At 52.3% G+C, this 26,770-nt stretch overlaps 1 protein-coding gene and 1 pseudogene across 1 annotated transcript in view; both read right to left on the reverse strand.

The window, feature by feature from the left end:
* Positions 1-841: 841 nt before the first annotated feature.
* PADI4 (peptidyl arginine deiminase 4) overlaps positions 842-26,770 on the reverse strand; it is a 36,783-nt gene continuing 10,854 nt past the window's right edge. Inside the window, exons 2-16 of the mRNA XM_036066973.2 lie at positions 23,711-23,891; positions 21,520-21,586; positions 19,922-19,989; positions 18,396-18,513; positions 16,572-16,694; positions 14,982-15,160; positions 14,733-14,836; positions 13,692-13,803; positions 11,943-12,050; positions 6,420-6,574; positions 5,224-5,365; positions 4,897-4,999; positions 3,975-4,042; positions 3,228-3,368; positions 842-1,341 (exon numbers count right to left, since the gene is read on the reverse strand). Coding sequence (XP_035922866.1) covers positions 1,108-1,341; positions 3,228-3,368; positions 3,975-4,042; positions 4,897-4,999; positions 5,224-5,365; positions 6,420-6,574; positions 11,943-12,050; positions 13,692-13,803; positions 14,733-14,836; positions 14,982-15,160; positions 16,572-16,694; positions 18,396-18,513; positions 19,922-19,989; positions 21,520-21,586; positions 23,711-23,891 — 1,903 coding nt within the window. The 3' untranslated portion in view covers positions 842-1,107. The remainder of the gene's footprint in view (positions 1,342-3,227; positions 3,369-3,974; positions 4,043-4,896; positions 5,000-5,223; positions 5,366-6,419; positions 6,575-11,942; positions 12,051-13,691; positions 13,804-14,732; positions 14,837-14,981; positions 15,161-16,571; positions 16,695-18,395; positions 18,514-19,921; positions 19,990-21,519; positions 21,587-23,710; positions 23,892-26,770) is intronic.
* Positions 8,265-11,459, reverse strand: LOC144381787 (large ribosomal subunit protein uL6 pseudogene; annotated as a pseudogene).

The raw sequence follows: 26,770 nt of genomic DNA on the forward strand, positions 1-26,770 counted from the left end.
TTTATTTTCGACAGAGGAACCTAAATCCCTGTGTCAGGGCCACGAAAGAAAGCGTACACGAAGGACACAGAGGGAGACTAGTGACTTCATTCCTCAACCGCCCCCCCCGCACCGCTCCTGCTGTGTACCACACCCCGCACCTGGGGACAGCGTCAAACAAGTCCCTTCACGGTCTTAGAACGGGAACGACAAATGCGAGGGACACAGAGAATTCGCCGGCGTGTGTATGGATCTCACACGGCAGTCAAATCCTCACGCTCACGCCCCCTCGGGTTCTAGCACTGGCCGTCTGCTGCCTTTTTCTCAGAGGACAGCACGAACAGGAATGCAATTCCTGGCCCCACCTTTGCCCTCGGAACTTCGTACACATCCCTTTGGGGTGTCCCGAGAAGTCTGAGGCTGACATGACTGTCCCTGGCGCTCTTCCTGCCGATGTGCTCGGCATCCAGTGTGCTTCCTATAATTTTCTTTATCAGGAAACACACAGCGGAGGTGTGTCTGTCACACATACACATGACAGCGAGTCATCAGACGGGCATCCGTATGCCTCGGGATGTTCAGCCGGCTGGCTGCTGGGGAGCTGACTTCAATGCAGCCTAGAGGAGGGATGTGCTGCATCCTCGGGGCTCAGCCTCCCCCCCACCCCCCGCTGCCCCACCAAAGGCTCCATGGGAGCGTAGAATCAGCTGGGCTCAGATCACAGAAGACTTCATAGACCAAGTATAGACCTGGGAGAAAAAGCCACACAGAGTAGCGCTGACCTTCAACTTCGAATTTGCAACATTCAGCCTGACCATGACAAGGAGTGAACGCACAAAGAGCAATGAGAGCTTGACCTCCCTTACAAAGAGATTATCAAACTTTATTGCAGCATCTCACAGCAGAAACAAGTTTGCAAGGCCAGGACTATCTTGGGATCTTCAGAGGGGGTGCCCAGGGCTCCAGGGCACGGCGGAGGGGAGCAAGACGCTGCCGGGAGGGTGGCCACACCCAGGGAGACGATCTGTCCCCCAGAGCTCTTGCTGTGCCACACTGCAGGGGACCAGAGCCTCTGGCCAGGAGCTTCCAAAGGGAAAGGACACGGGGTGGGGAGGGCGGGGGACAGGCTCAGGGCACCATGCGCCACCACTTGAAGGAGAAGGGCTGCCGGCGCACGTTGGTGCCACAGTGCACCTCCCCGTGCAGCATGTGGTACGGGGTGAAGTCGTCGATGAAGGTGCAGTGGAGGCCCAGTGGCTCCAGCAGGGACCGCACCTTCTCCTCCAGGCAGCATTGGCCATCGATGATGGGTCCGAAGGGCTTGGGGATGCCCAGGTACTTCCCCAGCACCAGCATGTTCACCTGCAAAGAAGCGGGGTCCCAGCCCAGGGCCAAAGGCATGCAGCCTGCCTCACTGCCCGTGGGTCCGCTTTTCCTTCTGACCTTCCAAAACAGCAGCCCCGCTTCACAGATGGGGAAACAGAGGCCCAGAAAGGTAAAGTGGGCTACTTCCGGCCACCCTGCTGGTCTGGGCCTCAGACCCAAGTCTGTCAGACTCCAGGGCCCATGTTCTCTCCTTCCCACCCGCCACCTTCTGGCAAACTCTCTATTACTCAAGGCTCAGCTCAGGTGGCACCCCCTCTGGAAAGCCGCCCATGAGTCCCCGGACTCTGGTAGTTAGTGCTCCTCCTCTCTGCTCCCCCCACAGCTGCCAGCCCAGGGCCTGGCCCATAGCCAGCACTTAGTAAATATCCCATGACTGGATGAATACATGATTACCTTCTTGGTAGCACTCTCCATGTATTATCATTTATGGAAATGACTGTTTTCTCTCTTATACTGGGAGGTGAAAGGAGGAGGATTCTGGCTCTAGGCCAACATGGGTTTGAATCGCAGCCCTGCTACTCAATAGCTGTGTGACCTTAGGCAAGTCACTTCACCTCTCTGAGCCTCATCAGCAAAATGAGCCCAAATGGGTTTCTGTTACTGTGACGATTAGACGTCATGCTCAGGAACAGGTGCAGGGTCAGTCTCCAGGGCTCAAGAGTCAGGGAAGGGCCTCTCATTCTCTGTTATGGTCCAGACACAGTCCCTGCTGAGTGTCTTGCTCCCTGAATTTCTCTGCCCGTTCCACGCTCACGCCCCCACCTCCCACTGCGGGCTCCTGGGGTGAGTAACAGCTCATGCTCAGGCTCCTTCCAGAGCCTCCAGCAGCCAAGGCACAGAGTGGAGCTGATGACTTCACTCGTGATGCCTCATCCCCTGGCCGCCGGCATCAGCCTTCTTTCCTGCCTAGGAAACCCGGCTGGGCTGACATGGAGAAACAAAACGCTTGGGGCCAAGGAATTTTAGTCAAGGTGCCCCCTCCTGCCTTGTTTTAACCACAGAACCTCTTCTTCTAAATAAAATCTTCTGCGGTACCTTGATGCCCAAAACAAAACAAACCCAAACCACTAGCTTTGAGGCACCGTCTTGGAACCCCAGTGACCTGGGGAAACCAGTCTGGCGTCCTCTGTGCCGGGGGCTCGGGCTCCTCCCTGAAGGTGACCTCCAGCCCCAGCAGGAGAGGGCGGCTGAGGGGCCCCAGCAGCACTGGCTGAGGTTTCTGCCTGGCCCTCGGGTATCCTTTGGAGCTACAGAGTCAGGGCACAGGGATGGTAAAAATACAATAGATGGCTTTGAGATGGTGCTTGGCGGGGAGGGGGGCGGTCACAGTTAAAAGTTCTCGACAAAGGCGGGCTCCCCCTCAAGTCCACCCTTCAGAGGAGAGAAGCCACCCAGCCTGGGCAGCGCTAGCCTCACGCCCTCGGAGAAGCCTTCCCGGACCACCCCGTCTGAAATGGTGCCCCACCTCGATCCCTTCCAAACGCGACCTGAGAGCCGGCGTGAGCTGCCTGTTCCGTCCGCCGCGCACCCGCAGCACCCCACACAGGGAAGCCCTCAGGGGGCAGTGCCACGTGGTGAGGGCATGGGCTCTGCAGCCAGACCCCCGGCTGCGAACCCCAGCTCGAAATCCCATTTTACCAGCTGTGTGCTCTTGCGCCAGAGACCTGACCTCTCTGTGCCTCATCTGCGAAGTGGGAGCGGGTGAGAGTCTCGGGTTCCCAGGGCGGTTGTGAGATGCCCAGAGCCGCCCTGTGAGCCACGCGGACCCCAAGCAGACAGCCAAGCCCTCCGGATCCGCGCCCAGGGTCCCTGACTTAAGGCCATTAGCAAAGGCGGGCCGACCCCAAAGACCACCTCCTCACCATGTTTGGAAAATAGGCTCTGGCCTTGAGGATCCCGCTGACCTCCTCCTGGAGCTTGAAGAGCTGGGGGATGTCAATGATGTCCCGCTCGGTCAGGCCCAGCTCCCGCTTCAGCACCTCCCGGTTCCAGTTGATGCATTTCTGGGGTGGGGAGGTGGGGGGCGGTGGGCATGGCCGGGCCAACTCGGGCAGGGGTAGGGGGGGCAATGAGAGGGTGGAGGGCCAGGGTGGGGCTGACAGGGCACAGCAGGGCCGCCGCGAGGAGGGGGTGGGGACCACGGTGGGGGAGGGCGGTCTGGGGCTGAGGCCTGGCCAAGGGAAGGACCAGGGACAGGGTCAGGAAGGCAGTGACGCACACCTCTTTTCCTTCCCTCCTTCCCTCGTTCTGCTTGCTCAGTCCCTCGACCTCTGGCTTCTGCCTGTGTGTCCCTGTCTTTCCAGCCACTTCTGTGTCTCTCTAGCCCTTGGCCTCTCTCCTGCCGGTCGCTCTGTCTCTGAGAGTTTCACCTGTCTTGCTGTGGCTCCAGCTTTCTCGACTTCCTTCCTTTCTTTTCCACGCATCACTCGCGTGTGTTCCCTCAGTGGTGACTGAAGTCTGTCTGTCTGTCCCACACACATTTACCCAAATCCCAAAGCCATTCGCCACCAAGCCGACACGCAGCCGGTGGGAGGCTCTGCCTTGAGCCTCCAAGGGAAGGGAAGGCGGTGGGGTGGGTGGTTCAGTCTGCCCCGCACCCCGGCTAGTACCTCCACGTATGAGTTATGTTCTCTCAGTTTCTTGTCTGACAGAATGTCCTTTATTTTCTGTTTTTTTTCTGTCATGGAGAAAAAAGAAAAAAGAATGCAGATGAATTCAGAGGTCGATTTCCCTCTTCCCAGTAGGCACAGTGGGGACTCAGTTTTCCCATCTAGAAAATGGGCGCAGTTATAATTTCTAGCTCACAGGTTCGTTGTGAGCATCTAGGAGGCAGACGCCTTTAATAAAATATTTCATCAGTGTAAGTTCTCCTTAAAAGTGTTTCTCTCACTCCCTTAAATTATCTCCAAAGGCAAACAGAGGTCTAACAGTTGCCTGATATTAGATAAAAATTCTCAGCCATGGAGACTTACCAACCTCTGACCCAGCCCATGTCTGCGGACTTTAAGCTTTCCTTCTGTGCTCCAGCCAGACGGCGAACTTTCTTTCATTCATCCATTCATTCATTCATTCATTCAGCATTTGAGCCAGACTGAACTTTCTTCAGGTCCTCAAACACATTTCGCTTTCTCCTGTCTCTGTGCCTTTGCATTCACTGTTCCCTCTGTCTGAGATATCACTCTTCCTCTCAACCCACTGCCCCATTGGGCGAACTCCTGCTCATTCCTCATGCTCCTGCTTGGTCTTTGCCTCCTCCAGGAAGCCTCCCTTGGACTCCTCCCAAATATTCCCAAAGCGCCTGTGCCATTGTTGTTTATTTGACTCACTTCCCCAGGACCGTGAGCCCCGACAGTGACAGCGGGGAGCTACCCTGCCCTGTTCACACAGCATCCCCAGCGCTCAGCACAATGCCTGGTGCACAGTAGGTGCTCAGAAGGTAGCTATTGCCTGAATACCCCCATCTGGTGACAGGAGACTACATGAAGGCAGAGAAAGGACCCTGGATGCAAGAACAAGGCAAAGCCAACTTACTCTTAATGCCTTCAAATAGCACAGCCTCCCCATGGCCCTCCTTCAGCTGCTCCTCAAACAATCTGTAGCAGGACCTGGGGCTGGCCAGGAGCAGCCTGAAGCCCTAGAGGCAGAAACACTGGGGTCAGAGGTCAGCTTTGCCCCTGGGGCTCCCAGAAATGTGGGCGTGGACCCAGGCTGGCCAATCTCCTTCGTGCCCCCTGCTGGGGTTGAGGGAAAGCTGGTCAGGCCTATAAGGCCGGGCCTCCCAAGCAGAGTGCTGAGCAATGCTTGGGAGCCCAGGGAGCAGGCGTGTGGCCTCCTTCAGGCAGCCCCCCCAGACTGCACCTTCTTGTGTGCTGGGACAAAGCTCAGGAACTCGTCCACGTGACCCACAAACAGCCAGTCGGAGTAGAGCTTCACTGGGGCCTGCACCTGTTGGGCACTGAGGAAGTCCTGCACGGCCTGGTGCATCTCCTGGCTCTCAGCACTGCCAACACAGGATAAAGGGAGCGTTACGGGGAGCGAGGGGCAACAGGAGGGCCTCTAGAGGAATGGAGGCTTGGCAAAGGGGTCGAGGTTCTCCTTCAGCTACAGAAGGGATTCGGAAGCCTGGATACCTTTATTCTATCCTCGAACATTGGAGGAATTTACGATTTGCCATTCTAGTTTTTTTGGGGGGAAACTGAGGCACCAAGTCAGTACAGTGAAAAAGACCAGAGCTTAGCCTCAGAAAGCACTGCCCATTGACTCAGCCCAGATGCTGGTGTTGTGGGTAAACATGGGGCTTGCCCATATTATCCAGAGATGTGGAGAGCCGATCCAACCTGAGTGGGTAATCCCTTGTCGGATTGTAGCCTTGGGACATTCCTTCACCTCTATGGGCTTCAGTTTTCTCTTTGCCCTGGTTTCCAAGGGTCTTCCTGATCTAGCCCTTTGCTCTCTCTCACTCAGTCTGTTCCAGCCACTCTGGCCTTCTTGAACACACCCAGTTCAGTCCTGCTGCAGGGCCTTTGCACATGCTCTTTCATCTGCCAGGAACCCTCTATCCCAGATCTCCCCACAGCCATGTCCTTATTGTCATCGGGCCTTAGCTCAAGAGCTGTCTTCTCAGCAAGGCCCTCCTTAGTCACCCTAACATTCCCATTCCTCCTCTGCCCCTCTCTTTTTTGTTTTCTTTGCTATTTGAAATTATCTTATTTGTTTACCTTTGTGTCCCCCCCACTAGGATAGCGGCAAGGCCTTGTCTGTCACGCTCATGGCTGCCTTCCTTCCCAGCACCTGCCTAGTGCCTGACACACAGTAGGTGCTCAGTAAATATTCACTGATGGAAAAGGGTGTAAGTGGCTGAGCTGGAATTTGAGCTTGGGTCTACCGGGCTCCTAAGCTGTATTCGTCACTCTGCACTTGATTCCTCTCCAAGTCCCTAAAGTTTATTGAGACCCTTGGGCTGGGAGCAAGTAGGGGAGGCTTCCATTGCAGCCTCTGCTTTTCCTTGGCATCCCTGGGTCTCCCATTTCCCCTCCTGTCCCTGCCCTCCTCACCTGGGGTACCTGCTGCTCCCAATGAGGATCCTGCCCAGAGGGTATTTCTTCCTCCCGACCGTGACCGGGGGGCTCACTTCCAGGTTTCCAAAGGAGTCGAAGGTAGTAACCTCTCCTGTTTCAGGTCCTCGAGTCACATAGCCAAAATCTGGACCCTGAGATGGGAGAGGCATGGGCCAAGTATTAGAGAACATGGCCCCTGCGTGGGGACAGGGTGGGGGCCAAGCCACAGGCAGGATTTGGTAGTGGTCCGAGCTGGTACAGAGCAGACACTGCTATGATCTGGGGGATGCCGAAGGAGCGCTGACTCAGGAGGTAAGAAAAGGGTCGAGCGCTTGCTGAGTGCGTCATGCGTGCCCACTGCTTTGTAAACCTTAACTCAGGTGTAACAACGAATCTATAAAGTATCATTTTTGTCCTCATTCTGCAGAGAAGAATGAAGGTCAGAGCCGTGGGTGGCTTCTTCGGCCCCACAGCCTGCTGGTGGAGGGATCTGAGCTGTCTCTCCAGCAAGCCCTCTAGGACCACACCGTGCTGCTTCCTGACTGGGCTGGAACTGGCTTCACCCAGTGGCTGTGACATCCCCACTTGGATCTTCGTGGGAAGAATGGGTGGGTGACACATCTCATCCCCTCTGTGCATTTCCTATGGCTGCTGGAACACATCCAGTAGGGGCTTAAAACAACACACATGTATTCTTTTTGGCTCTGGAGGTCAGAAGTCTGAAAGCAGTCTCACGGGGCTAACATCAGGGTGTGGGGGCGCTGGTTCCTTCAGGAGCCTCTGAGTCTGTTTCCTTGTTCTTTCAGCTCCTAGTGGCTGCGTGGCTGGTGGTCTCTTCTCTCGTCTTCAAGGTGCATCGCTATGTCCTGTGTTTCCACCATCACATGCCTTCTCCCACTCCGTCCTCCCTCTTCCAAGGAGCACCATGATGGTAGAGAGCCTGCCAGATAACTCAGGGGCACCTCCCCATCTCAGGGTCCCTGACTTAATCACATCTGCCAACTCCTTTTGCCATAAGAAAGCATCAGGTCCCAGGGATTAGCACAAGGCTGTGTTTGAGCACCACCATTTTGTCTACTGCACTAGCCCTAGCTTTCTACAAAAGGGAGGTCATTCCCAATCCCTCTTCTCCCTTCCTCTCTAACACCCATGCCAGCCTGACTCCCATGCCCACTGTGCCCTGGAAACTTCATGACCACACAGCTGAGCCCAAAGGGCCGTGCCCTCCAGCACTGGGGGAGTCTGCTGGTCACACCCATGTCCTCCGCACACTCTCTGTGCTTGGCCTTCCTGACACTGCAGGCTCTTGGGTCCTGCCCCTCAGTCTCCTGTGCATGGGATGGGGTGCCCCCAGCCTTGTCCCTACTCTTTTATTCTCTATAATTCTCTTCCTCCTGGTGCTGTCACCTAGTCTCGCCGAACACCGACCACGTGCCGACAACCCCACATATCTATCTCCTGTCTGCACTTCCCCACCAGCCCCAGACGGGCATCCACCGCTCGCTTGACTTCCCACTCGGATGTCCACCAAATAGCTCACACTTGCCCCAAATGGAACTGCTGACCCCTCTACCCTCATCCCCTGTCCCTCCCACAGTCCTCCCCAGCTCAGGGAATGGTGGCCACTGCTCACAAATGTCAAAGCCTGCTGTCACCTTTGGCTTCCCTCGCTCTCATAGAGGTCAGGGAATCCTGTTGGCTCGGCCCTCAAAGCATGTCCAGAATGTGGCCACTTCCTGCGCCCAACCCTGCTCCCCAGGTCTGCGCCCCCATCGCCTCTCACCAGTGACTGTGCCTGCCCCCACCTCCACACCGCCTGCCCCCGCCCCCCGTCGTCCATTCTCAACAAGGGGCCAGAGCTTCCCTTTTATAACACTCATCAGGTCATAATCCTCCTCTATTTAAGACCCTGTAACAATCCCCATTTTCCCAGAGTTTAAACAAATAGCCTTGCAGTGGCCCACAGGACCTGCCCCCCACTCAGTCCCCATCACCTCTCTGACAGTCTCTCCTTCCACCCTTCCTTCATTTCCCCCTCCCCCAAATCAATACAGCTTTTATTGCATCTTTCAAATATCACAAATAGGTCTGAAAAATCATCCGGCATCTTGCTGTTTCTGTAGCTGGACAACGTATGATCTTACTCATCAGCCTGCTGAGCCGTTCCTTTTTCAGAAACATAAATACCTCCCCAAATTTTCTGATATCCTTATTTTTAACTCTTGTGGCTTGCTGAATCAAAGCAGCTGAGTTTGATACAAGTTCAATGTCATTTCCTTCAAGAATTAACTCATCTTTCTGGGCTTGAGATACTGAACGAGCAACACCTGGCTTCACTTGAACCCTGCAGACACATTTTTCACCCAGGAAATTTTGGATTTCAACAAAAGAACCATTCTCCTGAATAACAAGGTTGATGGGGAAGTGAGTGTACCCAGAGCTCATCTTGTAACAGAAACCCCGGGGCCACGCCCTTGACCACATTCTGTACGAAACTCCAGATAATACAGATAGGGCGAATGGCAGCCAGTTCTGTTCTAGTGCCCATTTGTCCACTTAGAGCCTCTTCTTCCTCCCAAGGAGACTGACTTCTACATTGATGTGATTGAAGTCCCTCCGCAGGGCTCCCTAGGGCCCTTTGCAATAATAGCGCATCCCTTCAGAGTGATGACATTTTCTGGAACGTCGACAGTCTGATCGCTGAGAATGGTGTTCATTCTCAGTAGGTGCGGCACAGAGATCCCACCCTTCCTCTTGCTAGCTCTGCTCCACCCCTTCTGGGCTCCTCACTCTTCACTGAACATGCCAGTCTTGCTGCTGCCTCAGGGCCTTTGCACTGACTGTTTCTTCTGCCTAGAATACTCTTCACCCAGACATCCATACAGCCAACTCTTTCACCTCTTTGGAGTTTTTGCTCCAGTGTCTGCTTCTCAAAGAGGTCACCTCAAAAAGGTCAGGCCTACCCTGACCATCCTATTTAAATTTGCAATGTAATCCCCCCACCACTCTGGCACCTGGGAGCCCCTTGATTCTGTTTTTTTCTTGCTATAGCCCTGGATTCCACTCTCCAATATACAATATAATTTATTTATCCACTGTACTTATTGTTTATCGTCTGTCTTTCTGGGCTAGAATGTCACCTCTGTGGGGGCGGGATCCTTGGCATTGCTCACTGACACATTCCAAGTGCCTGGAGCAAGGCTGGGCACAGAGAACGGGCTCAAAGAATAGGGGATGAATGAATGAAAAATCCATATAAGTCATTGCCTTGGCCATTGCCACGAAAGCGGCTCAGTTCCACAGGCTGCAGGCTTGGACTTCTGAAGGCAAATGAAGGTGCCCCCTTTGCAGAAGTGGCCCCCCAGGAGTGGGAGGCGCAGGGGACGCTCCCACGTGCTACCCGATGCAGCTTCCGGCACAGACTTAGACACGTGTCACCCTGTTCGCTCTCCTCCAGTCTCTGTTCACCGAAGCCCCAGAGTGCGCAAATCCATTCTTGAAAACTGCTGATCTCCCACTTTACTAACCGGAGAGCAAACCTTGGCTCAGCTCTTGCACTCATTCGTATCGAGCTGGCTTTAATAGCATTATTTTGTTTTAATTCTGTTTACCTTCACGGTTGCCTTCTATTTATGGTAAGTACCGCTGGTTTTCCACTTAAAGGTGGTATAACGCTTACTGACATTGTCTTACTGGAAGAATACCCAGTGAGCGTCAAGCTGGGTGCTGAGCGACCTGAGCAGTGATGGGCACCACGGCCTCAGACCCTGCCCTGCTGGTGCTGATGGTCCAGCAGGGAAACAAAAGGGAAGTAAGAAATCAGTGATTTATAACAGAACACTCCCGAAAAAACCAATGAGGTGCTGTAGCCGAGAATGCCAGGGGCTGAGGCGGGGTGTCCTTCAGCATCAGGGATGGTCTCACTGAGGAGAGCACTGCAGCGGAGACGTGAAGGCTGGGACAGTCAGCCATGTGAAGCGGGAAGGGCATTGGAGGCAGAGGGAACAGCATATGCAAAGGCTATGAGGTGAGGAGCAGTTGGGCACATTTGAAGAACAGGAAGGAGGCCCGCGGGGTTGGAGCTGGGTGAGGGACAGGGAAAGTGGCCCATGATGATGAGTTTGGAAAAGCCGATGGGGACGTTGTCTGGTGACAAGTTTGACTTTTAGCCCAATTCTCTTCCTGAGTGATGTGAGTCAGAAAACCACAGCCGTGCTTGCCTATGAACACATCGCAGCCCCTCGCCCCAGGCTGGGTGTGGGAGAGGGGAGGACCCCTGTGCTGAGGCATCTGTCTGCCTGGCAGGACTCTGGAGATGTGGCTGGTGACGTCAGAGAATCTGGCCTCTGTCATGCTTGGAATGTGGAAAGGGGGACGGGCCACTGCACAGAGCAGGGCTGCAACCAGTGGGAGGGACCACGGTCCCAGCAGGCCAGCGGGGGTCCTGAAACAGGATTACCCTGATTCCGGGTGGAGAGACACTGTGGACCCTACAAAATCTCTGCGTTGGCACCACTCAGCTCAGGAGAGTGAGCGAGACTTGGACGAGTTGCTGAGTTGAACTCAGATTTCCTTTCAAAGCCTCCTGTGTGGGCAGGGCCGCCTCCCCTTCCCTGGGGCGCAGGGTGCTCCTCGGAAAGCCTTTCTTCAGAGCAAACCTTGCACCCCACACCCCACACTCTTTCCTCTGCACTTCCCCGGCGCCTGGACTCAGGGGCTCCCTGCACCCGGGGTGTGCGCCCGGCGGCATGCTGGGCACAGAGCTCGCCGGGCCAGACCCGCCTGGTTTCAGTGTCAGCTTCTCTCTTTTCATGTCACCTTGGAAAAGTGGCTGCCCCTCTCTGAGCCTCAGTTTCTTAATCTATAAAATGGGCCTAGTGATAGCATCTAGATTAAAGGTTGCTGGACAAATTAAATGAGTCAGTGCTTGTAAAGAATTTGGCATCGTGTCTGACACAGAATGCATGCTCGATAAATATAACTATTCCTAGGATTATAATTCTGTGCTGAGTTTACGCGAACCTGCCGGGCTAGTCCAGCATGATTCACCAACATGTCACCCCCACCCCCGCCCCCAAACACATGCAGAGTCACATCTAGGCAATGACCACTCTGATCCCCAAACCCACCCCATATCCCAGATGGACCCGCCACAAAGCCCCCCCACCCCCCACCAAAGACAGAGCCTCCAGCCGGATACTGGGGAAGGTTCCAGTCCCGGTCCCACCCACCCCTTGCAGCAAGAGCATCTTCAGTGGGACAAGGATGCTGCAGCCTGATCTGATGTCCTTGGTAGGGTTATTTTGAGGACAGGCTGAGCTCATGGCTGGAAAGAGCTCCGGGAAAGGGGGAGCCAGATCTCATCTCAGTAGTGACAGAAATACTGCAGCCCACCCGAGTGACTGCTGCCCCAGCAGGAAGCGCACCTACTACGGAGCCGGGGTGCTCAGCCGCGGGTGGTGAGGAAGGAGGCCTCGGGCGGGGGGTATCTCAGCAGTCGCAGGCCCCACCAGGACCTACCAGCATGCATTTGACGGGGAAATCCTTCAGGCCCCTGTTCCTCGGAGAGTCAAAGACCACAGGCAGGGTCTTGTGCGGGGCTTGGATGTAGCCGATCTCTATCTCGTCCTGTGCAGAGCGAGGGGAAGGAGGGCTGATGGGCTTGCTGTCCAGGTGACACCCAGCGCAGGGAGGGGGGCGTGGACCATTCACTCTCCCCCTGTGGTCAAGGGCAAATTCCTGTGCAGTGTTCGACCCCAGAGGAGGGACTCTGAGGAAGCAGAGCTTATTATTCTGTGTGTGCACAAACGGGCTCACCCCCACTCCTGGTGAGTGCTGGGGCTGGGTGCTGCGGTTGCTGGGGACTCGGTGAGTGAGCCTCAGGCCCTGTCCTCAGGGAGCTGGTCACATAGAACCCAGAGTGAGGAGGTGATGGGCCGGGAAGGAGAGGCTCCTGATGGTGTTGGGACTGGCAGAGAAGGGGGGGCAGGTCAGACCCCGCTTCGCCAAAGGGGCAGAAGTCAGGAGGGCTCAGAAATGCACCTGGTACCAATCCTGTCTGTACTCTGCTAGACAGATGTGATGTCGGATGCGACCCCTCTTAGGCTAAGCCCCCTGAAATGGCCACACTTGTAGGTCAGAAATGGGGCTTCCAGCAATTTTAGACTGTTCAGTCCAACTTTTTTTTTTTTTTTAAAGATTTTATTTATTTGACGCAGAGAGAGAGAGAGAGAGCACAAGCAGAGGGAGCAGCAGGCAGAGGGAGAGGGAGAAGCAGGCTCCCCAAGGAGCAGGGAGCCCGATGCGGGGCTCGATCCCAGGACCCTGGGATCATGACCTGAGCCGAAGGCAGTCGCTTAACCAACTGAGCCACCCAGGCGCCCCTGTTCACTCCAACTTAACACAGACAGGACTTCAAGAAAGGAAGAGAGGGTGTTCTCTGTGGATTTAGGGGAGGGATGGGAGATTTTTGAAGGGGAAGCTTTCGAGCTGGGATTGTACAAGCGGGACCTGGGTGTTGGCGATGGGACCGGGGAGGATAGCGGAGAGAAGGAACAGCATGAGCAGAGGCACAGAGGTGCTGGGAGCAGGGCGAATGGCATGGAAGGGCAAAGAGCCCGAGAAAGCAAGCAAGTGGTGAGGAGGCTCACGAGGTCCAGTCGGCAGCCACTGCCCCATGCCGGGTGCTGGGTGCTGAGCTGAGTGAGACTCGGTTTCTGCTCTCAGGGAGCTCATGGCATGATGAGGGAGCCTGGCGCAGAAACAGAACAGCAATACAGGGTGGACAGCTGGCTTGCAAAAGGTGCGGGGCAGCCAGGTTGGGGGTGGGGGCCCTGGAAGCAGGCTGAGGGGGAGGAGGTGGGAACCATGGAAAGTGCTGGATGGAGCAGGAGTGTGGCCTGCTGGTGTGGTGGCTGAGCCCAGGAGGGCTGGCTTGGAGGGAGGGCCACAGGAGGGATTGGTCGGGCGCCAACCCCTTGAGCTTTGTGTCATTTCTGGAGGTCACCTGAGAGTTTTCAGGCAGGGAGGTGGCTTTCATCTTGGTGACCATGGCAGGCAGGCAAGGGCTGGCCTTAAACGTCGCTTTAATCACTTGCCTGAGCCCCCACATACCCAGACCCTCAGAGGCTCCTCACTTCCTGCCCATCTGAGGAAGGGTGGCCAGCAGGCCTCTAGGCCCAGCCTCAGGAGCCTGGGGCCTCCAGTGTCCCCTGACCCTCAGGAAGATCCACCCGGTGTGTCTCACCCCCGCCCCACAGGGCCACATACCTGCATCCACCGGTCATCGTTGCTCTGCTCCTTGGAGGGGATGGTCAGCTTGCACTTGGCTTCCCTGGCCAGAGCTGTCACTGACTTCAGGAAGTCCGCGTTTTCAAGCACCCTAGAAAGAGCAGAAAAGAAGCCCCTTAGTGCTCTGGATTCAGTGGACAGTGGCCTTGGCCACGGACCCCTGCAGGGTCCCTAGGGGTGGAGCAAGAGCTGAGGCCTGGACGGAGTGGGGGAAGGGCAAGTGGCTGTTCAGGAGATGTTTGTGGCCTGGATGGAGATGCCCGGCTCATCCTGTCTCTCTGCTCTTAGCAAATATCTCACTGAACTCTTGCAACAACCCATGAGGGGACTAGCTGGTTGCCCTTCCATCCGGGAGAAGCCACAATGAAGAGGTCAACACTCAAGGTCATGCCATCTGGGGAGACAGCACCGGGATTTGAACCCAGGTCTTGCTGGCTTTCAGCCTCCGCCCTGACCTCCAGGCAACCACCAGGTCACCCCTCACCCCTTCTGCCTGGAAGCAACCACAAGAGAAGAGGGGAGGGTGTCCCTGAGACCCCAGCATACTCAACAGGTGCTCTCAGATGGCAAGGTGGATGCCAAGGCTCCCCAGAGAAGCTTGTTAAAAGGCAGATGGGCCCCTTCCCCAGACCCCAGACCCCCCAGTTCTGAGGTTGGCCAGAAACATGCATTTGAAGTGGTTTCTGGTGCGGAAGGTCCACAGGCCACCCACTGAGCCCTGGCAGGCTGGCTCGTGGACTGAGGGTTTTCATCTGCCACGTCTAGCAAACGCTATGGGCCTTCAGGAGAGAAAGGCGCCCTCTGCCTGCATATTAGGGCAGGAGAGTGAGGACAAAACAATAGCAACAGGAATTTCCCTGCCTTTTTATTCCAAACTGGCCAGAAGCCCTCGGCATGTTGCAGTAGGGGTCATTTTTCCCCATTTACACAGCAGATATTTCGGGGGGCGCCTTGTGGCCAGAACCCAGGGCCCTTCCTGGTGCATCTATGCCCCACCCCCTGGCACCCCAGGGCCCTCACCTGCACACGTACACCTCCTCTGGGGGCTGAGTGTTGGGGGTCATGATCCAGGGGGCCACACGGAAGACCACGCTGTCTTGGAAAAGCAGGGTGGCAGGGAGCTCCTGTGAGGCATGGGTGAGCCCAGGGCTGTCACGGCAGCCGCGGCCCGACACCTACCGCTTCCCGGCTGGGCTCTGCACCCCGACCCTCGAGCTGGGCCGAGGCCCAGTAGCTCGGGTCTCCCCTTGGGCTGCCATCTTGGCCTACCGGGTTGGACGGGTCCAGCAGGGAGATGGTGAGGGAAATGAGCCCCGGGAAGTTGACGTCTGGGAAAGCGAGGCCCTCCACGTAGAAGTCCACGCTGTGCTGGCCGCCCGGGAGCTCCAGAGGGTGACTGGGCTGCTGTGGCCCCAGGACCTGCCTGTACCTGGAGACCTGTTTGCCCCCTAGTGGAGAGAAGGGGGCTCAGGTCTTCGTCTCCCCAGTGCTGTGATACCTTCCCAAGGCCACCACTCTCAGGACGACATGTCAGAGCTAAATGAGCCCCCCGTAGGAGAAAGAAACTAAAGCGTCAGGTGGGACATCGCCCCCTGGCTGGGGGTCCAGGGATGGAGTGATGGGGGGGTGCCTGAGCCATTCCCAATCATATACATACAAGTCCAACACACATTATGGTTCATTCATTCATTCATTCATTCCTGAGCACCTGCTCTCAACTGACACCTGGGGAGACCAGGGAGGTAGTCACTGTCCCGGTCCCCACGGAGTACACAGCCTCCTGGGTGAGGGAGGAGGAGCAGAGACAGTCAAAATCACAATGGTAATGAGTGCTGTGATGGAGAGAACCCCAGAGGGCCAGGAAAGGCTTCCTGGAGGAGGTGATGCCTCAGCAGGGGCAAAGAGTTGGTTTGTCACTAAATCACTGTCAGTTCAGTCACTTTGATCTAGAACGGAAGTAAGTCAGATCAAGTCGTGCCTCTGCACAAAGCCCTCAGATGACTTCCCCCACGTCCATGCCGACCTCCCCTTTCTTCTCCACCCTCATCCACCACCTTAACGCTGGTATCCTGCACTCCAGCCACACTGGCCTCCCCGCCTGCCTTCCTCAAGCTCACAGACACGATTGTACCTCAGGGCCTTTGCACTTGAGGTTCCCTCCGCCCGGAATGCCATTCCCCTGGGTGTCTGCGTGGCTGTTCCCCACCGCCTTTTGCTCAAATGACACCTTATAGGGGCAGCTTTCCCCAACCCCTTCTCCTCACACCGCCAGACTCTACCCCTCATCCACACCCTCTTCCGTTTCATTCTTCTGCATAGCATTTAATGCCATCAGACACACTAGAGGTTTTACTTCATTATTTTATACATGGTCTCTCTCAACCCCCCAAGAGGAAAGTGACACGAGGGGCTTTGTTCTGTTCTTTGCTTGTGAGCTGCTGAGAAGTTAATGCTGTCTTTGATGAGCAGGGTGCTGGAGAACACACTATTACATAACACACACAGTCAGCTTGGATTCAACAACCTCTGTAAACAAGAGTCGTGTGTGTGTGTGTGTGTGTGTGTGTGTGTGTGGCAGAGAGGAAGAGACAAACACAGTCACAGCAGTCCTTGGGAGGGAGGCTATTTCCTCCTTGGTGCTCACCAGCACCAGACATCAGCTTCTTGTTTGTTGGCATTTCGTCTGTGTGCCCTTTCTAGAAGGGAGCGGCAGGGTGTCCATCTTGCTCACTGCTCTATCCCTGGTTCTTAGAACATGCTACAGAACTGGGGCTCAGGAATTATTTGCCGAAGGGGGATGCGAAGGGGCTGTGCTGGGGCGGGAAGGGGACCCCGAGGTGAGGGCCGAGGGCGACTCACGGCTGGCTCGAAACACCCTGACTTTGTCCATCTCCGATTTGGCCACGTGGAGGAGCAGCTGGTGCTTGGTGAAGTCGCTGGGGGTGTTGGTGTACAGGGTCACCAGGGACATGTCCTGCAGGTCTGGAACGAGAAGACTCTCTCCTCTCTCACCACTCCCCTCAGCCCCCCCCCCCCGCCCCCCGCCCAACCCTATCGCCTGGTTTTATTTTCGTCATGTTCTTGTCAGGATTTCAATAATGATTTTCATTTTGGAATTGAAGCTAATTACATTTTTGGCCCTCTCCCAAGAGAATGAGCTTAGGAGGCAAGCTCAGTGAAGCAGGGGCCACGACTGTCTTGTTTATTGCTCTGTCCCCAGCCCCTGGAGCCTAGAAGCATCTTGAAGCACCTAGAACAAGGACTGGTGCATGGCAGGTGGCTTGGTAACTATTTGTGGAATGACGAGTGGATGGGTTTCTCCCCTGGGCCTGAGTGGGAAGTGAACCAACCCAAGTAATGGCCAACAAAGGCGGGGGAGAGCGAAGCTGGACGGTGGTCCCCACTGGGCATTAGTCCCCGGGTGAAGGGAATTGGAGGTGGTGGGTTCGAGCCCTGGATCTGTGGGAGCCTGGGAGCTTTTTCAGCTCTCCGTGCCTCTTCTTCCTTGTCAGTAAACAGAGCTAAGAGTAGTGCCCAGGCAGAGGGACGAGTGAGGGCATATGTATGAAGTGCGGACTGCAGCAGACGGCATCCTGGGCGCGCCCACGAAGGGTACTGGCTATTTTGATCATTACTCTGGGCCGCGCACCGCACAGAGGCTGCCCCTTGGCATCAGGCGGAGGCAACTGCATGCAACTTCAAAATGCATCCATTTCTATGCTGTCCTAGCAACTCCCCGGGAAGGCCCGAGCTTCTGCCGTGGCTGGCCAGCCTCCCGCCCCCAGCGCCCTCTTCCATCCCAGCCACACCTCAGAGGGGTGCCATCAGAGACCCTGCGCCCACCACCATCCTTGTGCCCCCAAACCCGCCGCGGTGTCGGGATGCCTGGGTCCAAATCCTGAGCTCGTGACTTACTGGCTGTGTGACCTTAAGCAAATTGCTTAGCTTCCCCATGCCTCAGTTTCCCCATCTATAAAATGGGGCTGAGGACAGTACATACTTCCAAGCCTTGTACTGAAGGACCAAATGTGTTAATAATTCTGAAGTGGTCAGAACAGCGTCCAGCATGTGGCAGGCGCTCGGGGCTGCTCTGACAGGACTTTGGGGCAGTAGCCCGGCTTTCATTTTAAATTATTTCGGGTCCCAGGTTTAACCCAAGAGCAGAAATTTAGGTTGGGCTGTGGACCGGAGCATGGGGACCGGAGGAGGCATTGGGAGACTCAGCCCTGGTCCCAGCTCTTCTCTGGCTGCTGTGTGACCTTGGCTGAGTCACTTACCTTCTCGGGACCTTGTCCATTCTTCTTATGCAACAGATAAGCTAACAAGAACATGCTTCCAATAGGGCGCCTGGGTGGCTCAGTTGGTTAAGCGACTGCCTTCGGCTCAGGTCATGATCCTGGAGTCCCAGGATCGAGTCCCACATCGGGCTCCCTGCTCAGCAGGGAGTCTGCTTCTCCCTCTGACCCTCCTCCCTCTCATGCTCTCTGTCTCTCATTCTCTCTCTCGTAAATAAATAAAATCTTAAAAAAAAAAAAAATTAAAGAACATGCTTCCAATAACCGCCATCTCTGAGGGCTGTTACTAAGCTCAGGCTGCGTAGACAAAAGGGCTTTACAAAAAGACAAAGCTCTATTTTCATTAGCTCTCTGGGCAGCAGGGAGGCTGGGGGATGGGGGTCCTTACCTTTGCTGTCAAGCACTTCAGCATCCTTGCAGTCTACAGTGGAAGATTTGGGATTATCTTTGTCACAGTTCACCAGCAGGATGGCGCCTTGCCCGTGGGGGCCCCAGGTCCAGGTCCTCTGTGGACACCCAGCAGAGACGGGGCGTGTTCAGAAACCTGCGTATGTCCCTCCAACTCTTGGGGAAGCATATCCACCTTCCCCCAGCACCTCGATAGCCTTGTGTGGGTTTACACATCTCACTCCCACATCAGCGAATTCTTTAGTACCAGGAGGGGGTTGTTTGCCTGCTCCAAAAATCCTAAACAGGGGCGCCTGGGTGGCTCAGTCGTTTAAGCGTCTGCCTTTGGCTCAGGTCATGATCCCAGGGTCCTGGGATTGAGCCCCGCATCGGGCTCCCTGCTCTGCGGGAAGCCTGCTTCTCCCTCTCCCACTCCCCCTGCTTGTGTTCCCTCTCTCACTGTGTTCTCTCTCTCTGTCTGTCAAATAAATAAATAAAATCTTTAAAAACAAAAAACAAAAATCCTAAACACATTCACCAAAAATGCAATTCATCCACTTCAAAAAAGGACCCCATGACAGTAAAATTGATTTTAACAGGTTTAAAAAAACTGTCAGATTGGCAAACCGACTGAGCTAAATATTTATGTCAAGATTCTAATCTAAATTGTTACTCTTATGTGAACTCTTAATTACTCATCCGCCAAAGTGTGGGTACTATTCTTAGCAGCCAGTTGCTGTCTGTCCAAAGATTAAAGCAAATTAAGCAGCCCCTCCCAGTAGGGATCTAATAGCAATGACATCTTCTGTTTGCAGGACAGCGTTGGCGCCCAGGAATGACAGCGTTCTGGGTGGGACAGAAAGACGGATTCCACTCCCAGAGTTGTAATTCCTCCCTCCACTTTTGGCTGACCCACAGAGGGATCTTCATCTTTTGACAGGGCCTATCCTCCTAAAGTGCGCACCAGCATTAAACTGTGCAGGTGGCTTTGGGATTTCAGGAACACCCTGGGGTTTATCCGCAGACCCAGTTAAGACTACCTGCATGCCCCACCTCTACATACACCACTGTCTCTGAGCAACAGACTTTCCCTGCCCCCGCGTGGCTCCTTCCCTCTTCCGCCCCCTGCCAGTTTGCCCTTTCTCTGTTCTTCGCTTCCTGTGGGCAGCACCGTGGGAATCTCTCCCACCAGCCTGGAAACCCTGGGGTGGGGGGGATTTTTTTTTTTTTTTCTGCCAGAGTTAAGAACGGCCTGCAATTTTTTTCTCTGCTGTGCATTAACCAGATGACTCTGTAGTTTCTAATTTGCACAACACATTCTCTAAACTCACAACCAGTGAAAATCTAGTTTTGCAAAAGAGATGGGAAATCTACAAATCCAAACGGTAAGGGTGATTTTAGTTTTCTCCTTTGCCTTGTTCGTCCTGGAGGGACGGGCGGCCGTTCGTGCCATGACTACCAGGGGGCGCCAGAGGAGAACCCAGCAGAGGTAGAGAGCTCCTGGAGCGTCAAGAGGCTTGAGCGCACCTGGCCCTTCTTGGCTCCAGCGGGCTTCACTTTGCCGGTGCGGGCGATGTCCATGCTCAAGGAGATTTCTGCAATCCCACCGAGTAAGAGGAGAGGGTTGGTGAAGGTACAAGGTCAAGGCACTCAGTGTGGTCCCCAGGAGACTGTCTGCCCCATGGCTTCTCTCCCCCGCCTTCCGAGGAGACACAAATTCAAAGACACCCCCCCCCCGTGTCCCCAAAGAAGATGTTGGACTGCAACTCAGCCAGAGCTGGAGCCTCTGACTACACCCATTCTCCTTTGCAGGGGGTTGGGGGGCCTTGACATAGCTGTGATGCCAACCAGTCTCTATACGTCTGGCCTTCAGGGGTTCAGAAAGATTTCCTGGCCACCCCAATGGGATGCTTAAGCAAAACTTAAGCAAAACTCCTGCCAGGACACCTAGCCAGGCTCTAAAGGCCTCTGGCCCCAACTCCAGTGACCTTGGGGTGGGGGACACCGTGGTTACTCCTACCCCAGCTGGCTCTTCCTAATATGCATTATGGCTGCAGTGGGGACAAATCATGGCAGTGATTTGTCTACTCTACCCAGATGTCAAGGCTGAGAAAGCATATGTCTGTTTCTAAATCCTTCCCACCCTCATCAGAACACGTGATCACAGTCTTTCCAGTGACACAGATCCGTGTGCCCACATCATAGGTAGTGACCTTGTGAGCTCACAGTGGGAGACCGACCTGGATGACCTTTTAGACACACGTCGTGCCAGAGCAGCATGGAGTTTAGTGCTCTGGATTCCCGGCTCCTTCACTAACCAGCTGCATGAACTTAGGCAAATCTGTCTACTTCTTGTGCCTCAGTTTCCTTATCTGTAAAATGGGATATAACCGTACCAATTTCATGGGATTTGTTGTAAGGTTTAAATGTAAAGTCTTAGTGAAGTGTCTGGTATAGAATCAGTGCTATATTATTCCCATTATGTAAATTTGCACTAATGAAATACATGTGTATTAACGAATGAAATTCATTAATGAAATGGAACCTGAAGTTTCCACACGCTGTTCTGATATTTAATCCATTTAAATGGTAATGATAATCATATAATATTACTGTTCAATATGAGGTCAAGTTAGAAAATTACTTTATTTAAAGAAGAATGTTAAATAAATATGAGTCTAGACAGATCATTGATATGGCAAAACAGTGAAGATGGGATGTAAGTCATGGCATTTCGGGAACATCAGTCTATATATTATTGTATAAGACAGTGTCATCATCTACTTTTCTTTTAAATATAAATATTTGAAGTGTCAAAAAGGTTTAGAGACTCATATGTGGAAAATCCACGTACCACTTCGTATGTCGAGAAAATATTAAGATGTAATTGAACTCCCTGTAAATGCCCTCTGTCTCTCCCCAGTTGAATTACTTTATGGTTCACTGACTGGGGAGGGAATATTTATGAACCACCAGATGTATGACTAGCTAGAAATTGTCCTTTTCTCTGCTCAGTCTAAAGTGAGCTCCAGAGTGTAGTTTCTCCTGGAGAGAGACACCTTGCAAGGGTGTGTTGTGTGTGTGGAGAGGGGCAGTGGCATCCCAAGGTCCTGGTCATCACTTACCAACACCGGTGACATAGAGCAGGGCTTGCACGGGGTTGGTCTTGGGTCCATAATATGAAATCTGAACCTAAAGGACAGAGGAAACCACGAAGGTCTTCTCTTAGTCATTCAACAAATACTATCTGGACTGCTGCTCTGTGCCAGTTCAGGGTGAGATGCTGAGGAGACAAGGATGAACAAGAAGTGGGGCCAGCCTATAAAAGCACCCCAACTGGTGGGCATGGGGGAGGGAGCAAAGTACTCAAATGCCTATGATACTTAGACAAGGGTTCTGTGGGAGCCGAGAAATGGAAGGGCTGAGCCAGCCTGGGTGGTATCAGGGAGATACACTTTGAGGGAGGAGTAGGAGCTCCGCAGCTGGAGACGTGGTGGAGGGGGCATCAGAGGGAGGGCACTGGCTGTAAGCCACAGAAACTGGCTCTGGCAAGCAGAAGGGGTGGAGAGGACTTGAAGAACCAGACCTTGGAAAGGCTGGAGCCCGAGCCCTCTGAGGATCTGGGAAGTGGGAGCTTTGGATGGGAGCTGGTCTCTTCAGGGCAGGTCGAGGTCAAGAAACACCAACCCCCCACTGCCCAGGGTTCAAAATCCAGGAAGAGTGGATCTGACCGGCCCACCCTGGCCAGAGGAAGGCAGAGCATCAGGATGGACACTTTTAAGCAAAATGGAAGAGGGGAGTTCCCCAATGCAAAACCAAAGAGCTGCCACCAGAAGAAGAGACACTGCTGAGGGGATGGACTGAGGTGTCTGAGTCTGTCCTGTAGATAGTGGGGACCCAGGGAAATGTCACAGCCACCATCACCTCATATCTAGAACATGGCATCAGCCTCTAGGCGACTGCCTAGATCCAGTCTATTCAGGACACTGCAGCCAGTGGGGTCTTTCTATGACAAATGCAGACTTGTTATTCCCTGGATGACAGGTTTTTACTGGCTTCCTGTTGCCTTCAGAAAATGAGGTCCCTGATGCCAAACTCTAATACTGGTTCCCTCTCTCCTCCACTTCCTTCTTCACCTTCTCTCCTTGCCATACATATCTTCCTCAGTTTCCCCAACACATGCCTGACCACCTCCTCATCTGGACTGTGCACACAGGCCACATACCCCATGTAGAGTTCCCACTCCACTTTCCCTCTCTTAGGTGGGTCATTCCTACCATCCTTCAGCTTGCCACTTCTTCCAGGAAGTTTTCCCTGATTGTACCCTCACCAACCTACTTTGATGGCCAAGCTCTATGCTCCTATAGTAAGCAAGAAGTCTCTGTCCCAAGGGGAAGACTGAATGGCCTGTCCTACTGGAAACGAGTGCTCATTGGTTCAGATCTCTGTGGGGAACCCCAGAAGCTCCTGTTGAGCTTATCTACAGTTGGAGGGGATGTAATGGGTTGAGTGGTGGTCCCCAAAAATATATGTTCATATCTGAATGCCTGAAACCTGTGAATGTGACCTTATTTGAAAAAAAGGTCTTTGCAGATGTAGTTATGGGTCTTGAGATGAGATCATTATGGATTATCCAGGGAGGCCTTAAATCCAGTGACTTGTGTCCTTATAAGAGTGAGGCAGAGGGAGATTTGACAGCCTGAGGAGGGGCAACGAGACCACGGAGGCAGAGATTGGAGTGACACAGTCGCTAGTCTAGGAAGCTGAAGGAGGCAAAGAACTGGTTCTCCCCAGAGCCTCCAGAAGGAGTGCTGCTGATTTTGGACTTCTGTCCTCCTGAGAGAATACATTTCTGTTGATTTAAGCCAGTAGTTTCTGGTCATTTGTCCAGCAGCCACAGGGAAAGGGCATGGACCAGAGCTTCCCAGGGCTGCCTGGCTGTGGCCTCATAGCACTCGCCACCACTCATAATGGCTTACCTGTATTTTACCCATAGGTTGTAAGCCCCATGCAGGCTGCAACCTCACCTGTCTTGTTCCATTCTGTATCTCCAGTGCCTGGCACTGCCTGGCATGTAGGAGGTGAATACTAAACATTTGCTGAATGGATGAGTTTAGTAAAAACCCGGCTTTCCTAAACCTCTGGCATCTCTGTATTGTCTGTGAGGATACCTATGGCTGGAACAGTCTCTATAGTATCCAGAGAGAAGGAAACTCCGCTAGGGCTGGGGATCAGTGCAGGATGGACTGAGCAGCTGACCTGCTGCCATCTGCTGACCTCCTCCCACACATCCCACCCCATGGCTGCCACACTCACCTTCTGGTCACCTGTGCTACTGCTCACAGCTTTCATCCTCAGGCTCACCTCCAGGCTAGGGTCCAGGGACCACTTGGAGGAACCTGTGGGATTCTTCTTGACTGTAGGGCTATGGGCAACATCCACAACCACTCCTGGGGAGGCATTGATGCTGAAGGATGTGTAGCCCGTGGGGGCAGAGCTGTGGAAGAGACAGTGGGGAGGACAGAGTGCACCGTGAGGGAGGCCTGGCCCACCACTGCTCTCCCAGCATTCTTCCCTTTCCCCCAACAAGTGTAAACCCCACAGGGCAGCCAGTCGACCCTGACCATGGGAGTAAGTACTGAGAGGTTGTCGGGAGATAGTGAGAAACAAAAATTAAAATCTCCTGACCTGAAGGGTTTACACTTTGACTAGGAGAATTGCAGGGGGATGTGCACACAGAGGATTGTGCATATATAAACAATCACACAGACTTCTGCTTCTGGAATATAACATACCACTACTCCGAAGGACCTTCCTCTTACAAAACAACTAGATTGTGATTAAAATATACTTTTTAGAGAACTGCTAAGATCATGAGACGTAAGGGAGATCTCCAAGGACTCCCTTCTCTGTGTGTGCATGCACACACACATATACACCATGGAGGTTAAATTGAGGAACACCAAAAACAAAAAGGAGATATTAAAGGTATCCAGAAAGAAGAGTCAGATCACCTATGAAGGAATTACTATTAGATTGAAAGCAGGTTTCCCAATAGCAACAATGAAATCCAGAAGACAGTTGAATAACATCTTCAAAGTATTTTGAAAAAAATAACTGTTAACTTAGAATTGTGTACCCCACAAAATTGTATATTTTTAAAAAGATTTTATTTATTTGAGAGAGTGAGAGAGCACGAGTGATGGGAGTGGGTAGAGGGAGAAGGAGAAGCAGACTCCCTGCTAAGCAGGGAGCCCAACGCGGTGCTTGATCCCAGGACCCCAAGATCATGACCTGAGCCGAAGACAGATGCTTAACTGACTGAGCCACCTAGGTGCCCCAAGAAAAAATTGTACAAATAAAAATACCCAAAAGGTAAAAACAAGTCCAAATATATGTATAATCAAAATAAATGTCAATGTATCAATGCTACTAGTTAAAAGAGAATTTTGACTCAGATAAAGAAACAAAACTCATCTATATGATATTTATAAGAGGCACACCTAAAATATAAAGATCCAGGGGCTCCTGGGTGGCTCAGTTGGTTAAGCGACTGCCTTCAGCTCAGGTCGTGATCCTGGAGTCCCAGGATCGAGTCCCACATCAGGCTCCCTGCTCAGCAGGGGGTCTGCTTCTCCCTCTGACCCTCTTCCCTCTCGTGCTCTCTGTCTCTCATTCTCTCTCTCTAAAATAAATAAATAAAATCTTAAAAAAAATATATAAAGATCCAGAAAAGATGAAATTTACAGGAAAGGAAAAACATACACTAAACCAATACTGACCAAAAGAGGGCTGGGGTGGGTATATTAATATCAGACAAAATTAATTTTTAGATGAAAAACACACTATTAGCAATAGAGAGGATCACAACCTAATAATTTAAGGTTCAATTCACCCAGAAGATATTCTAAACTTGTAGGCACCTAATAACATAGCCCCAGTATATGTATAAGGCAAAACTGATAGAACTATAGGGAGAATTTGACAAACCTATCATCATAGTTGAAGACTTCAAGTCTTCTTTCTCAATAAACAATAGATTAAGCAGACAAAAAATTAGTGACACAATTAACAAGCTTGATTTGGTACACATATGTAGAATTCCTTGCTCCACAACTAGTGAATATACATTTTCCCAAGCAAAGTGCACATGGATCAGTAAAAAAACATTGATCACATAGTTAGTCTTCAAAGCAAGTCACAACAAATATTAAAGGATAGGTCACATACAGTGTAGGTAGCACAGTCTTTGATCAGAATGTAACTAAGTTAGGAGTCACTAACATAAAGTCCATTTTTAAGCCCCATACATTTGGAAATTTTAAAACCAGACTTCTAGATAACTTACAAGTCAACGGACAATTAATGGAAATTAAATAATAATACTTAAGACTGAGCAATAGTTAAAATACTACATTTCAAAACTTTTGGGGGAGTTAAAGATGTTGCTTTGTGCCTTAAATGCCTCGATCTTTAAAAAGAAGAGAAAAGCTAAAAAATAAGTATATAAGGAAAAACAGAAAAACCAAATAGAATGTAATCTCCCAAAATAAAAAAAATAAAGATGGTAGAAATCTGTGAAATATAAAACAAGTAAATCAACAAAGCCAAAACAGACTAATACAACTGGTAAACCTCTGGCAAGACTGATCAAGGGAACAAAAATAAAAAAATGAAAAAAAAAATCACTACAGGAAAAGCAGATTATTTTGTAGATAGTTGATAAAAGGTAACAAAAACCCCATAGCATGATTATCTGCAAACTGCCCCCCAAAATTTTAAACCTTAAATTTAAAAGAAATACTAAGAATTCAATAGGGTAGGTAGTAAGGTGGAAAGGCAAAAACCAGTTGCATTTCTGTACACCAGCAGTAAATAGTTAGAAAAATAATTTTTACAAGCAGATATAATTTACATTAGGAAAAAACACTGTAAAGTACCTAGGATAAATCTAACAAAAGATATGTAAGGATTTTATGGAGAAAACCAAATCTATTGAAAGCATTAGAGAAGACCCAAATTAATAGAAATACCACAAACATGGTGAGGAAGGCTTATTATCATTAATGTATGAATTCCCTCCAAATGAATTGATATATTCAATGGAATTCCAGAGCATATCATGGAACTTGACAAGTTGATTCCAAGATTGACATGGAAAACCAAGGGACTAAGACAGTTAAAGTACTCTTTAAGGAAAAGTTAAGGGACTTGCTCTACCAGGTATGAGTTACCAGGAAGCCATGGATGGTGCTATAATGGCTCAGGCAGGGACAAATGACAGATGTAACTTAAGAGAGATTCTCCTTGACCTGTGACAGAAGTGATCTTGTAGATAACCGGGCAAAGGGAAGATTATGTAACAAATGGTGCCAG

This window comes from Halichoerus grypus, chromosome 5, assembly GCF_964656455.1.
Source record: "Halichoerus grypus chromosome 5, mHalGry1.hap1.1, whole genome shotgun sequence".
Lineage (NCBI taxonomy): Eukaryota > Metazoa > Chordata > Mammalia > Carnivora > Phocidae > Halichoerus > Halichoerus grypus.